This window comes from Oncorhynchus keta, chromosome 7 (genome assembly GCF_023373465.1).
Source record: "Oncorhynchus keta strain PuntledgeMale-10-30-2019 chromosome 7, Oket_V2, whole genome shotgun sequence".
In the NCBI taxonomy this organism is placed as follows: Eukaryota; Metazoa; Chordata; class Actinopteri; order Salmoniformes; family Salmonidae; genus Oncorhynchus; species Oncorhynchus keta.
Window position 1 is genome coordinate 12,015,334 of NC_068427.1, and position 16,238 is coordinate 12,031,571.

A 16,238-nucleotide genomic window follows, 5' to 3' on the forward strand; every position below is an offset into this window, starting at 1 on the left:
CCTTGTGACCTAGTCTGGGTTAGACAGGGGGTGCAAATGATTACATTCAACAAACAACTGAAGAGCAATATGCTGCAAATTCTCTCCCAGAAACGGGGAAAATGTGGATAGTTTATGTCGATAGGCCTACTGTGCAATCAATTAATCAATTGACAGGTGGAAAGGTAGAACAAAAAAATTATATTATGTTTGTGACTCAATTTAGTGCTTATCAGGAAATATTCTAGATTTTAGATTTTGTTTTAAATATCTATATTTTAACGCTATTGTGAGACATATAGGCTACATATAATCACCCAAACCTTTAATTCAATTGTTGATATGTGGCTTTTACACAGATGGCAACAAATTGCTCAGAGAAAGCAGAAATTATCAGCGAATGCTTTGTGTTTGAATATTCAAGGGAGCAAAATGCTTCTGAATTAAGGGAACTGTGGCTTTTTCTTAAGCAAATTGTACATCCACTGGAGGTAATTGGAGACAGTAATTAAGAAACAAAGTACTTAAAGATGTGTGTGTGGGGGGGATCCTTATTCAGCATTGTGAATTTAAAACAGGTTTATTTGCTTGTTCACCATCCCTTGTGCTCATTGATTTTCTTCCCCTTCCTCTGAGTCAATTTCGACACTGCATTCAGACGGCCTGAAACGGATGAATCAAGCTTGCCTGAATCGACAGAGATGGTGGGAGAGAAAAAATAATTTGATGATTTTGTCACTGTAACAGCGGGATGCTGGGATTTTAATTGTATTGGAGAATCATCATTAGGGATACCGAGTGATGAAAGAGCTCAGAGCTGCATCATTATAAGAGTCTTCACTGGCCAGACCTTTTTGCATGCAATGAAAATGTCTAGCATTACCTAGGTCATTTGTAACATAATAAGTGTAAGTCCAATGACTGCAATGCAAGCACATGGGGGGGACAAACAGTCTGCCCCCTTATTTGGGACATTTTTAAACAGTCTTGATTAGAAAGTATAATGACATACCAAAAGACATAGTACAGATGATGTCTCCGGAGGCTGATGGAAGACAAATGAATGTGGTGATTTAGTTTGAATTATTATCAGTCCATGGCAAGCCCAGGAAACCCACCAGCCAGTGTGGCTGGGGCTGTGCTTGCCGTTATTGATTTTTGCCTGACACATTCAAAGAATACAGATTTTAATCATTTCAGTACACAACACCTTATAATTCCAATAAAAAAACAAGAGCCTTCCAGCACCACACATACATTTAATTTAAATGACACAAATTCATCTCTGAGCTACAAACAGGGTAAATGCAGTCCAAGGTTTTTGTATAAAATTACGCTCAGGGTTAATCCGCTTGGCCTCTTTAAAAGCTTAATAGTACAATAAATACAGAACAGTTTTCTACTGTGGACCAACTAATCTACAGTGAATTAAAACATTTAGTGCTTTACATATTATGGAAATATTGCCCTGCAAATCAGTGTTTTCACATTTTCAAAAGCATGGTCTGTTTTTCATGCAGCAATGGTGTTAACTTCTTTTATCCATAGATATTTTAAGTATCACTGGTTTTGTGCTACTTATTAGCTATTTGATGACATGAGCCTCAGGAGAATTACACGACAATAAGGTATATATTGCCCTTTGTTTTCAGCACAAAACATTCCTCTCCAGATAAGTCATGTAGGTTAGTGATGACATGCTTGTCTGTCTTGGACCAACACTAATGATGATGACAATAATAATAATAATTTATTACATTTCTATAGCGCTTATCTGAGAATCTCAAAGCGCTTTAAGAGCGAAAAAACAAGCAATATGTCATGACAGGTCACTCAATAGAAGCCAAGTCTTTGTAAGCTGCATCCTCCGAAGATTGAGAGGGTCAGTTCATGGCTCAAGTGTAGGGATCTGGTCAGAGGATGGCAGATGATGGTGATGGAGCCCGCTGATGATCTTGTAGAGGGCATGTCAGGAAACCAGCCTGTCTCTTATAGCCGCTGGACTTCTCCTCTTCCACTCTGTGTAACACCAACTTGGGTGATGCCTCGGTAGCTCTGGGTGCCAGAAAGCTCACCACACAAAGTTCAGAATAGTAGCCAGTCGTCCACTACCAGTCCTCTGCCTCAGCACTGCTGTATTCCTCCGTATCCCAATCCTCTTACGCTTCAGGCGACTCCTCAAATGATGTTAGCAGAAGATTAGGAATTGGCAGCCAGGTGAAGCAAAACAAGGCTGGTACTGTGTCCAGATACATTCTTCAAATAAAACCATTAGCTAACTAGCCAAGCCAAAAAAAAGTGTTAACCTGTCAGTCAATCTGCAAAGACACCAGATATATGCTACAAAAACTCAATGTTATTGGTACTCTGTGTGAGGTACTGCCTGTGTCAGATCCCAAAAGATTTGTGAAGATATTAATATAACAACTGGTCTGGTGCAATGCCAGTGGTACCTCAGGTGTGCTTATCAACCCACACGGTGTTGGAAGTTAATTTCAGGGGATATCTGTCAGGTTCTGACCTTAGTTCCTTTGTTTTGTCTTTTGTTTTAGTATGGTCAGGGCGTGAGTTGGGTGGGTTGTCTATGTTAGTTTGTCTATGATTTTCTATTTCTGTGTTTGGCCTGGTATGGTTCTCAATCAGAGGAAGCTGTTATCATTGTCCCTGATTGAGAACCATATTTTGGTAGCCTGTTTTCCATTGTGTTTTGTGGGTGATTATTTTATGTTTAGTGTTGTGTTGCACCTTACAGGACTGTTCATTGGTTGTTTGTTTTGTTTTCCATATTTAAAATATGGACACTTACCACTCTGCACCTTGGTCCTCCTCTCTATCTCCAGACGACAAGCGTTACAATATCAGACATTTGTACCAAGGGAAGTAGATCAATCTCTAATTTAAGATAGATGTGCTATTCCTGTTAACTACATATGTATAAATAGAATATTTATTGAGTGAAATGACTTCATCAGATTTTAAACACCACGCCACTGTCTCTGCTTACAGCATGAAGTGTTTTGTCGCTATAGCGGCAGGACTGGGATGATAAATAATTGCATTCAAAATGTCCTAAGTCCTGCACTCCTCGAAAATATTTCTGAAATGCATGTAGCACAGAGGCTAGGCTTTAACATTTGTGTGGGGATTTCAAATAGCCCTTCGCCCGGCATTAAAAAGGACATGATTAATCAAGGGAAACATCACCCAGTATGACACAAACATCATCGGGATTAATAAAGGAATGCATTGGTGGAATATTGATAGATTCATACAACATACAAGATCATTGACTAACCTGTCATCTTGACATTGTAAAATTCCACCATGAAAACGTACTCATTTCCCATGTCATTCACATAACAACAAGCATTCCCAGCAAATGATTGACCTAGAAGGAAGAGAGAAATTATCAGGCCATAAAGATCTGACATGGAATGTGCTATTCAAGGAAGCAAAATGAATCCGTACATTGATAACGAGCACTTATTAAATATCAGATCACAAGACTTATTTACACAGACTAATTGTGGCTCAGAATAGACTTACTTATAAAATGCCTCTGCAGTGGACGGCCATGTAAATATTGGCCTTTGTTTTCCCTCTGTTAATTGGAGCATGTACAAGGAAGACAGTGGAGGAGAAACATGAGCCTTCCATAACATGGGAAACAGATGCTCCCCACTTCTGTCTACAGGCACCTCGGTTTGAAAAGGCAAGAGAGGGGGATGAAAAGAGAATAATAAAGAAGAGAGAGTTGAAATCTAATGAAATAATGAGTCTTAAAAGAAAGCTGGATTTGCCTGGGGTAAAACCTGAAACTCTGAGGAAAATAATGGTTTGGGTGACAGCATTGCTTTTTCGGTTAGATAACTGTCACGTATTTCGGAGTAGATTAAAGTCTGAACACATGAGATTCTGAGAAGTATTTCAGGAGTGTTTTACCAGTTGTTAGAGCCTATACAATTACATAAAACATTTTAGAAATTCTAAATAAATGTATTGTTATTAGCGATGCATAAACTATTGAACATTTCAGAGTAATTGTTGGAATATTTGTGGTGAGTTTAGCATCTTTTGTTCACAAAGGAATGCAGCAATACACATATTACTTGATAATTACTTGACAACCCCTGGTGAACAGCAGTGGCTCTGTGCATCCCATTTTCATGCCAACTGTCACTCTGTGTCATATCGTATTTACGTATGCACACCACTGTCCCTTTTAATTAGCAATTTCAGGTCAGTGCAAAACCCATCCTCCTCCAGGCTGTGGCAAGGCAGACGTGTGAATGAAATGCCTTCAGTGTAATTTGATCAAAAATAGGCCATTACAGCCATAATCATAATGGCAACAGCCTCTCTGTAATGTTTGCTCTCCAGAAACAATCCATCTTGGGGTGAAACAGCAACACTTATGTTGGTGAAGAAGCAGAAAACCATGAAGAAACACAAAAGCACAGATCTGTTTGTAAAAAATAAAGGACCCATGCTAGACAAGGTAATTATAATGTAAGCAAGTCCCATCATTTTCAAAAAACCTCAAGCGAGGCTTTTTCCTGCCCACATTAACACTACAATTAATTATGATAATCACTTCTGGGCATGAAAACAAACATCTACTTTAGAAAACCTAGCCTGGCACTACATCCTGGAGATAAATATTTATTTGATAGTTTATTGTTGAACTTGTATATACAAAACTGTGTGAACTGTGTTTAATTTTGTGACCACTTCTATAATAAATGTTTGAATGTTTGAATTGATCTGGTATTATTATTATTGCCACCAAAGAAAGACAAAGCAAATTGAGTCAAATGTCTTGTCATATTTATACGTTCGCTGCAATGGGTTTGAATAAACATTTGAATGTTCTCTCAGCTCCAAACTCATTTTCTTCCAAACACACTGAAACCCATTCTAAAAGCGTCGTTCAAGGTTCCTTTCATGGACAACTGCATTCACAGCAAGCTGCTATTGTATTCCTATCTACTAAATTATGCTTTGTTGCATATTCATGGCTGCCTTGTCCAGAGTGAGGAGGGTGAGACAGACTCTTGGGTCCTGGGAAAATTGGGCTGAACAAGTAGATATGTCACAAAGCATTCCTCTGTGATTACAACACATCTGCTGAAATCCCATCCAGACAGAAGCTCATTTCTAAGCTCCGCCTGGACACTGTTTCTAGGTTGTGTTATTGTTGTATGTAAAACCCCGTGGCAAAAAAAATAACAGACTGACCATTTCAATTTGACTCATCTACAAGACACAATGAGTCATGTTTAGAGCAAGATATACAGAGGATTTTGTAAACTTAATATTCTGTTTAAATGCATTTTGTCTGAAGGATGTGTTCATAACATTGAAACATATCCACAGTGCCTCCAGACCAAGAAGTATAGAGTTATTTGTTTACATTTCCAAGCGAATAGGCACGAGAGCGCTGAGGAAAATGCCCAATAAACTAAAGGACTGAAATCTACCTTTTCCTAAGAGGTGTATAGTGGGAGTCCTGACCTTCACTGTGCCTTGTGTTTCACCTGACCTCATCATTTGTTGTTCTTTGTTGCCATTCCATCTGTGCGAATAGTTTAATGGATGTCTTCCCACAAAACTGAACTTTCAAACAGAATGAGATATCTATGTTTAATCTACACTATGGCTATACCCTACTCAGTAATGTTTCCACTTCTTCAAACACAGTCTGCATGGTGCAGTTGAAAAATGAAGCGTTTGAATGTGTTCACTCTGTAGACCATTTATGCTGAAATGGGTTGACTTTTGGGTTTTGTCAGACTTTAAAACCAATCCTGTTACAGTTTTGCTCACAACAGGCGCAAACGTGCCATCAATCAAACTGAATAGATAGCAACCAGGAATATTTATCTTAATCAAGTTCCATGTGATATATTAACACTTGATTGTTATCATGATGTATACTTCAATTAATCCAATTATTCTTCCACTAGATTAGACAATTATCAAGATTTTGTTTACATAAAAAAACATACACAATGCATGTTTACCTGAAGGAGTTCATGCAATCCGTTTCTGTTGCTGTTCCTGGAAAGTACAGGCTGGAATTGTGATCTACTGTCCCGCCTAGTGGCCAAGCTCCTACATCACGGGGGGATGTCTCCGTTCATATTAGGAGTTACATTCACTACATGGCCAAAAGTATGTGGACACTCCTTCAAATGAATGGATTAGGCTATTTCAGCCACACCAGTTGCTGACAGGTATATACAATCTAGCACGCCGCCATGCAATCTCCATAGACAAACATTGTCAGCAGAATGGTCTTACTGAAGAGCTGTGACTTTCAATGTGGCACCGTCATAGGATGCCACCTTTCCAACAAGTCAGTTTGTAAAATCTATGACCTGATAGAGCTGCCACGGTCAACTGCAAGTGCTGTTATTGTGAAGCGGAAACATCTAGGGGCAACAATAGCTCAGCTGTGATGTAGTAGGCCACACAAGCTTACAGAATGGGACCGCCGAGTGCTGAAGAACACAACGCGTAAAAATCTTCTGTCCTCATTTGTAACACTCATTACCGATTTCCAAACTGCCTCTGGAAGCAACATCAGCACAAGAACGGTTTGTCGGCAGCTTCCTGAAATGGGTTTCCATGGCCGAGCAGCCGCACACAAGCCTAAGATCACCATGCACAATGCCAGCGTCGGCTGGAGTGGTGTAAAGCTTGCCGCTATTGGACTCTGGAGCAGGGGAAATGCGTTCTCTGGAGTAATTAATCACGCTTCACCATTTGGCAGTCTGATGGACATATCTGTGTTTGGCGGATACCAGGCCCGAATGCATAGTGTCAACTGCAAAGTTTGGTGGAGGAGGAATAATACAATGACATTCTAGATGATTCTGTGCTTCCAACTTTGTGGCAAAAATTTGGGGAAGGCCCTTTCCTGTTTCAGCATGGCAATGCTGAATCAGTGCACAAAAGTGAGGTCCATACAGAAATGGTTTGTCGAGATCGATGTGGAATAACTTGACTGGCCTGCACAGAGCCCTGACCTCAACACCATCAAACACCTTTGGAAGGAATTGGAACGCCGACTGCGAGCAGGCCTAATCACCCAATGTCAGTGCCTGCCCTCACTAATGCTCATGACTGAATGGAAGCAAGTCCCCGCAGCAACGCTCCAACATCTAGTGGAAAGCCTTCCCAGAAGAGTGTTATAGCAGCAAAGGGGTACCAACCAACTCCATATTAATGCCCATGATTTAGGAATGAGATGTTCGACGAGCATACACTACATGACCAAAATAATTTCCTAAACAGAAAGATGATTTCACCCTGTGAGATATCAGATGTTATGAATATATAACTGTGTACATCACAAATGTATCCTTACTGGAGGGCTGAATGACCAACATTTACATATTTTCCAGATGGAAGTTGTATTTTCTGAGAGAAAAATATGGCCTAACCCTAAGGAACAGGGAAAACTATCATTGATTAGTGCACACCATATCAAAACATGCCAAAACACTTCTTATTGGACAAATTGAGATAGAGCTCCCCCTGTTTGTTTTCCCCCGTTTGGTGCCTACTGGATACAACCCTCTCGTGCTATAGCAGAGCCAGGACATGTAGTCAGTGGGAGGGTGGGTGTGATCCCATCTCATGCTTGACAGATGACAGTGACTTATAATCTATATGCCTTTAAGGAGTAATTAGACTGTCCTCAATCCGGTGTCCTAATTCATCAGGTCCTTTTTAATTATGCATTGACAGATGTATATTTAGCTGTAATGTTCCTTAACGATCACAGAAATGGACAGAATAGTGCTGATATGGATATGGTTGGCATCAATTGTTTGCAAGTGTTGCAATATGGAATCAGTAAGGGTTGTAAAATCTGGGGGGGGGACCAATATAACCAATTCTGATATTTTCTTCCACTAATTGGTCTTTTGACCTAACACAGATCTTTTCACAGCCAATCTGATTGATCAAAATACCAATTTGTGAGAAGAAAATCAGAATTGGGCCGCTTGTGTAAACACAGCTAGATGAGGGATTACTTTAAGATTCCATCAATGTAACATTGTTAACATTTACATTTTACATTTAAGTCATTTAGCAGACGCTCTTATCCAGAGCGACTTACAAATTGGTGCATTCACCTTATGACATCCAGTGGAACAGCCACTTTACAATAGTGCATCTAAATCTTAAGGGGGGTGAGAAGGATTACTTTATCCTATCCTAGGTATTCCTTAAAGAGGTGGGGTTTCAGGTGTCTCCGGAAGGTGGTGATTGACTCCGCTGTCCTGGCGTCGTGAGGGAGTTTGTTAACCATGTCGACTTGTTCATTGTCAGTATGACAACTGCAAATTGTCAGACTTGTCAAAGAAGCAACATGCGCACAACTACTTTGACTGCAATTTCATCCATTATGAAATCTCAAAACAAGCACAAGGTAACCAACCATGTTTGCCCACAAGATGAGACACTCACACAAGTCAATCAAAAAAAGAACAGGCGGGTCCATAACTCACAGGTGATTTACAAACTTTATTTTGAGTAACAAATAGGGCTTAGCTAAAGCCAAATTAAATGAATATTGCACAGTAATTAGCAAAAAGCTTTCACAGACATTCAAAAGACCTTATGAGGGTGTAGTTCTGTCAATACACAATTTTAGGCCCACTCCACAAACTGTAACATACTGGATCACTAATGCATTAGTAAAGGCACTGACCATACTAAAATTAGTCCATTACAATTTGGATTAATAGCTTTGTAAAAAAAAGTAATGATTATTTAGGAAGTCGGAACAAGGAGATGGTTCAGGTCAAAGGCAAACGATCCTCACTAAAAATGTTGTTTTCTCCCATCATGCATGTCACTACAGACTAATGCACAAAAAAATCATATCTATTATAAATGTAATCATCTGTAAAAGCTTGTCAGTACATTGACAATCGCCACAAAGAATGCTTTGAACTAATTTACAGCAGAATGCAAACAATGGGACACAGAGATCCCCCTTTTTTTGTTGAGAAAATGCACACTGGTTGAATCTGGCTCTTTGACAAGCCTTAATCTGTTTGTTTGAGATATAAATGATGGATTATCCCTCTGTAATTTCAATTACTTGTATTTATCTCTTAAATCGAGAACTAAGACATTTGAAGCCTGAACACTAGGGGAAGAGATAAAATCATTGAAAAGTATGAACACTTACAAGGGCAATAGAACATGAAGACGTTAATGATAAGATAATGATAACTTTTCAAATCGGACTCGCCATGCGGTACATTAATCACAAATTGTATGCAGATGCAGACAAAAAACAACAACAGGAGACCAAATGTCTTTGAAGATTGAAAACAGCGATTCTCACAATTCAATATTGAATTAATTCTAACTGCAAGCAAATGATAGTCTACATTCACAGTAATGGACTTTAGGGCACCCTGAACTATGAAACCAGATTTTCTGAAGGAAAGTTTTCTGAAAACACACTTTCATTAGGATCCTGTTCGGCAAACACACCCATAATTAAAACAATACATCTTCAAAAAAGCAGACGGACCCAATATCCATAAGGGAGCCCATTCAGACAGTCAATGGTGTAAAGGACCTAAGCAGCCGGACCCAATATCCATAAAGGAGCCCAGGCAATAGTGTAAAGGACCAGACGGTGGCTCTAGTTGGTGGTAAAAGTTGCCACGTGTCATTCCATCACAGTATGTTATTTTAGCTGTCAAATCATCTCTCCTGGACAATGGAACCCGCCTCAATTAAGGTCACCTTTTTCTCTCAACGTCCTCTCCTCCAAGAGTGACTGCACACAGCATAATCTAAGAGGACTTCCCACTAAGCCATGTCATCAGTCTCCACTAGGCAGGCCTCGTCAGAGGTGGGAGACCTGAACGGGGGGTGGTACTCGAATGACGTGAGGACGGTACCGTGTTGGTGCTTCTGGTGCAGGAACCAAAAGACTGCAGAGATCCCCATGATTCCGATCACACTGAGAATTACCAGAGCTGAAAGCAGTGGACTAGGAGCTGAGCGCACAAAAAAACAATGCAGGGATAGGTCACCATTGAGCTTACTGTAGAATTTATATATTATATTTATAGAAATATAATGAATAGAACAGGCTGGGAGACCTGTTCTATTCAGTCTTTCTATGACTGTATGGCTATCTAAGAACAAATGAAAGGAAAATGGCCTCATTTCACTTACCAAGTTTGCCGTCCTTCTCTGCGTTTGAAGAAGAAAGGAACATCATATCAGTGAAACATGACAAAAAATTATTCAGAAATGAAAATAAATCTGCAACAACTTGTTAATCAAACTGACAAAACAACATATTGCTGCAGTGGATTTATGTCAACAGAGCTATTAGAAGCAGGACACACCATAATGAAGATCACCTGCGATTCAAAATGTGTAATTGTTGGGAAATTAAAAGAACATGGCGGCCGCCACTGCGCACGGGTGACATTTGTTATGGTGTGTCCCGTCTCTTAAGAGTATAAAGGTTATGGTTCACAAATGCTGATAAAAATAGGGCCTTACTTTCAGCAGTTTCACAGACCACGCCATTCTCTGGGTTTTCGACACAGCTGACTTTCATCCACTCCCCTGTGCTGCTGTGCATGGCCACACAGGTGTCCATGGGAATCAATTCAGACTCACTGGAGTTATTCCCCCAGTTATTAAAGCTCAGACCAGTTTCATCTTGCCACTTAAAGTCATCATCTTATCAGACAAATAAACCAAGACATCAAATTTTAGAAAAATAACAATGACCATTTATTCTCTCTCTTAATTTCACCTTTCATAACCCCAAAAATATATCGTCACAAAGAAGATGCACAGTCAAAACAACCTTGTTCAAATAAAATCAGCGGTGTCTGCGTTTTTTTCCACATGAAAGCCGTTAATATCTGGGTGTGGATCACAGTTTATTTGAGTTTCTTTTTTTCATCCTCCTAGAACTTCATTAAAAAAAAAAAACTGGCTTTCCTGACATTGTGCAATTCAAAAATGGGACAGCTGCATTAGCCATGCTTGACAAAACCAAAACTCTTTCCAGGCAGTTTTAGCACTACTGTCAAAGTGTACAAGACCTGATGGACTTATTAGCAAAGAAATGTACTCACAATACTCATTACGTTACAAATATTACAAACACTGATCCCAAGGCCTAGTTTAATATGGATTGTGGCAGTGGGTCAAGTGACCGCATTATACTGTACAACTAAGTGATATGGCAAAGTAAAATTCATAATGTCATATTTTCTCCTACATCTAAAAGTACTTACCATCACTGTCATAATACATGCCCAACCACACGTGTATGTTGCCTTTCCACACCTGCGGACTGTACTTGGTGATGAAATTATTCTCCTCTGCACTTTGGACACTCAACAGTTCTAAAGAGAGACAACATAGGACAATCTGTGGCAATTGAAAACTAACATTGAGAGTAGTTTGAAATAGTTAAATTCAATTACAGCCTTTCATCTAATACATAACAATAAGAAAGGTGTAACATTATGGAATAAAAAGACAACTTCATATCGGGGGCGTCGGAGTACCATATCCTGAGCAGAGGTTTTTCGCAGCGTCAATCGTATAGCTTTTTGCCACGTCTTCTTCTCCATGGACGAAGTGGTAGCATCTTTGTCTGAAAGGCACCCAGGTGCGCCCATCTGCAGGACAGTCTGTGCAGAGAGTTAATTATGAGACAAAACCACTAGTTTTCTACATCCACTTTCAAACAAAGTTAGGCGTCCCTGGTCCAACTTACATTTCCAACAACCTGCACAAACTAGTCAAGCAAGTGACCGTTTTATCAGTAGGGACGTGACTGACGAACAAGGATGTATGTTTGACTTTGTTAAGCGAGAGAGACTTTAGTGCAACATCCAATACATCTCGAGAACCCAAGGTGGCTTATAGCAGGTATATCTTGGTATATCTCACCTGATGGTATGGAGGACAGGTGGCTCCATGTGAACTACAATACCGGCGCTCGGTTTTAACGTCTAGAAACTGGATTAATCCTTGCTAGTGGTACGGTTTTTCAAACCCTTGGAACTTAACTTTCATATAAGCAAGAAAGAACCTTTCAAATGCAAAAGATACACCACCCGTTCGCAGTTCAGCAAAGTTGCACCTGGTTGTTTTTTCGCACACTGCCTCAGCTTTGACACATCCTCACGCCTTGTGCTCGCGTTTCCATTTGACTGGATCGCATGCATTTCTCAAAATACAGCTGGGGGAAACTTTCCTAAACTGTGTACATTAAGTGTGTCTTTTGTACTTAATGTATTATTTCTCGCTTACATAAAAGTTACGTTCCAAACGTTTCCAAAACCGCGAGGCGTATTTGCGTCTAGACGGAGCTTTTGGACAGCGGCAAGGCATTTGCCAAACAAGGCTAAATGGCACGTCCAATGGCTCAATGTAATGCAATTAATTTTTATTTGCTTTAACTAAGCAAGACAGTTAAGAACAAATTCTTATTTACAACGACGGCCTACACCGGCCAACCCCTGGACGACGCTGGGCCAATTGTGTGCCGACTTACGGGACTCCCAATCACGGCCGGTTGTGATACAACCTGGATTCGAACCAGGGTGTCTGTAGTGACATCTCTATCACTGAGATGCAGGGTTACATACTGACTAAACCGCCCATGTTGCGTGCGCTGCAAAATTAAATGTACACATACATGCTATTTTCAATCGTTTAATCCAAACAGCTGGCAGGCGTCTGTGTAGCCAGGCGATAAAATATGATCCAGTTGGTGGCGGTAATGCATCTTAAAGTACGTTGCCAAACGTCATATATAATTCTCAGAAGAATGAAAAACGAGAGATTAATCTTCAGATAAAAAAGGGAAACTCAGTTTTCTTTGATAAACTGTCAGAGTAGAGAACACACAATTTTGTGTGACTCAATTCTACAAAGATCCAGCAACAAAAATAATTTAAAAGTGCATTTCAGGTAAAACAACAACCCAATGTTAATCTCCCAGGACAAATTAGCTAGCTAGCAAAATTTCCATAAATGTTCCATGTGGGTTTCAACCTGTTCTCAACAGGTTAATAGTGTCAGGAAAATCAACAGGCACACGTATTAAATTGTCATATAGCAATCAAGTGCAATTGTAACGGATGTGAAACGGCTAGCTTAGTTAGCGGTGTGCGCTAAATAGCGATTCAATCGGTTACGTCACTTGCTCTGAGACCTTGAAGTAGTAGTTCCCCTTGCTCTGCAAGGGCCGCGGCTTTTGTGGAGCGATGGGTAACGATGCTTCGAGGGTGACTGTTGTCGTTGTGTGCAGAAGGTCCCTGGTTCGCGCCCGGGTATGGGCGAGGGGACGGTTTAAAATTATACTGTTACACAATATTATCACTATAACTCCTGTTTACATGTATATATTACATTAGTATATTACCATAATTATTTATATATTCCTGCAACTAGTAACTTAGCCCTGTTTACATATATATCCATTCACCTATCACACCTATGCTGACATTCTTGAGCTCACACTCAACACCACTTATGCTGCTTCCAAACGGTTTACTATTATTATTTATCCTGCTAGTCACTTTCTCCTAATCCCTGCCTAAATGTACATTTCTACTTCAAATACTCCAATATCCCTGCAATTGTAAATTTGGCACTGGCACTAATCCCATGTAATGAATTGATTGTTTACATTTTGTATGTGGACCCACTTTGAGAACAGTCTAAGCACATTTGACTGAGTGTGGTTTTTAGACTACACACTTCCTGCTTCCTTTGGAAATTAGGGTCACATTACTGTTTGTTTAAACCTTATACCTCGTGATGTCCGAACTTGGTTTCAAGCCAAGTCACCCTCTAATAAAAACTAGCAAATCTGGCATGTAATCAGACAAAAAAAAATGAAGCCCTATAAAACAGGAATTATTATCGTGCGCAACGCAACAGTAAAATGTTACACATTTGTTCAGCAGGAAACCGTGTGGAAATGTTTTCGTCCCAAGTTTAAAATGAAACAACTTCCAGTTGTTTTCTCGAACAATACCGATGAGTAAAGAGCATTTCGCATCCGGTTTTAAACAATACAATTCTGATTAAAATAAATATACTATTTCGACTTACCACCAGCTAGAGTAGATTGCCAACAAGAAACAACAAAAAGGAAATTGCATAAATATATGGGGCAAAGACGACATTCCTTCAGTGACTCCATGTTCGCAAGCTCCAAATCATGGCTCCAAAATGTTCTTCTTCGGTGTGGTATTAGGACGGACTACTTCCTGAAAAGTTGTGTTGCCGCCAGAGATATTACGAACGGGAAACGTACACAGCGGACGTAAATATAATTCCATGGAGTTTCCTATCTCCTCAAAAGTATCTCTGTTGCCGCCCACTACTGTACTCAGAAAACAAAAGGTGGAAATCCAAAACTTTTAACACCCTCTAACTTCCGGAAACAACATAGAAAACTAAACAAAAAGCAAGGCAACAAAAAACATGCCGTCCCCCAGGAATGATGCAGCGCGCCACCCTCTTGGGCCAATTGAGATATCACATGTGACTAACACATATCAGTGAATTTCTATAGCTCTCCCACCTTGGGCCAATCAATTTAATTCCGGTGGCAAGACGCATCATTCACCCAAATTTGTTCAAAATCGTGTCAGTGCTGTCTTGAGATAGAGCATGTGACTATATGGGCAGGCTCCTGGCGATGTAAAATAGTTTGTTTGTATGCTTATTTGGATGTGACTATTCCTCTTTTGTTTGTAGATATTTGTTAATAAAATGTTTTTTAATCCCTTAACTATATGGGCAGGTGTAATCCACGACCGTCTAGCAATGCAAAGGTTGCATGTTTGAGTCGCATGGGGGATGTATGTACAACCGCTGTGTCAATCATAATGTAACCTAATAGTGTAACATATCATACTAAATGGAGCTTCACCTACAAATAATACAAATTGCCCTGAGACCACGTTGCAGCATCTCACGTTGAAATTAAATCCAACCCCACTAACTTTAAATAGTGGTAAATACTCGCCCCAGTACCCAGGGGCAGATTTGGAGACCCCAGGAAGAGGCCTAGGGCTGCTGAACAAAGAGCTATTTGGAGCCAGCTATTTCACGTGAACGAAGCAGAATGAAAATGCTAACTGGAAAGACTTGAAATGCCCTCCATTACTAAATGTCTTTGAATCACCACATAGAATAGGGGTTGGCAATCATTTTGGTTTGAGGGCCACACAGGGATAAAAAAAAATCAACAGACAGCACAGATTTTTTTCCAGACCGATTTGTTTGTCAAAAGCAATTTGCGGGCCTAAAGAAGGGCAGTCGCTTCTGAAAGTCTACACACCCCTTGCACAGTCTTCAAATGTTGCTGCCTTAAAATTATATCTACTATTGCAGTGTTATGGGTATGCTTGTCACTGTAATGGACTGGGGAGTTTGTCAGGATAAAAATAAACAAATATGAAAGGAGCAAAGCCCAGGTAAAAAGTTAGAGAAAACCTCAGTCTTCTGAAAATCTAACACTGGGATAGAGTTTTATTTATCAGCGGGACAATTACAAACATTTTAAGACACACCAGAAGGGCTTTCCAAAAGGTGTTGAGTGTTCCTGAGTGGTCCAGTGTCAGTCCTGACTTAGATTAGCTTGAAAAATCAGAGACAAGGTTTGAATATTGCTGTCCATCAATGATTCCCAACCAAATTTACTGAGCATGAGCAATTTTTACAAAGATCATAGATATCTGTTTCCCTAAGAGTTGTGCAAAGTTGGTTGAATATTTTTTCAAAATTATTCTGTTTTAACACTTTCAATTTAGGGATTCGTGATGTGTAAATTCTGGGCCAATACCTATATCTGATATTTTCTTTGCAATATAGACCAATACCTATATATTAGTTCATTTGATGGACTTTTCAACTATTCTAGCACAGATACAAACTGCAACCAAGTTTTTATGTTCATAAGGCTAATAAGAAATATGTCAATTGACTTGAATATGGGAAAGGTGGAACATTTCTTATTTGCATCACAAAGTGAGTAAAATGCATCAAAGAGGTATTGGAAAGTTCGGGAAACCATCAGAAAAGATCAGGTATTAGGTAATAATTATGTTTGTAGAAAGAAATATCTGCATTATTTTCAGTGGTAAACATGTATAAATATGTCAGAATTCAGATATGACGTCATTGTTTTAGCATTATCCATAGAGTTTTTAAAGTAAGGC

At 39.6% G+C, this 16,238-nt stretch overlaps 1 protein-coding gene across 1 annotated transcript; it reads right to left on the reverse strand.

The window, feature by feature from the left end:
* Positions 1–8,497: 8,497 nt before the first annotated feature.
* Positions 8,498–14,548, reverse strand: LOC118385995 (CD302 antigen-like). The gene is made up of 6 exons (XM_035773317.2): positions 14,122–14,548; positions 11,559–11,684; positions 11,283–11,393; positions 10,534–10,716; positions 10,198–10,215; positions 8,498–10,016 (listed from the first exon to the last, which is right to left on the reverse strand). The coding sequence occupies exons 1-6, from the start codon at positions 14,210–14,212 to the stop codon at positions 9,826–9,828; spliced, it is 720 nt and encodes a 239-aa protein (XP_035629210.1). The 5' UTR covers positions 14,213–14,548; the 3' UTR covers positions 8,498–9,825.
* Positions 14,549–16,238: the final 1,690 nt, after the last annotated feature.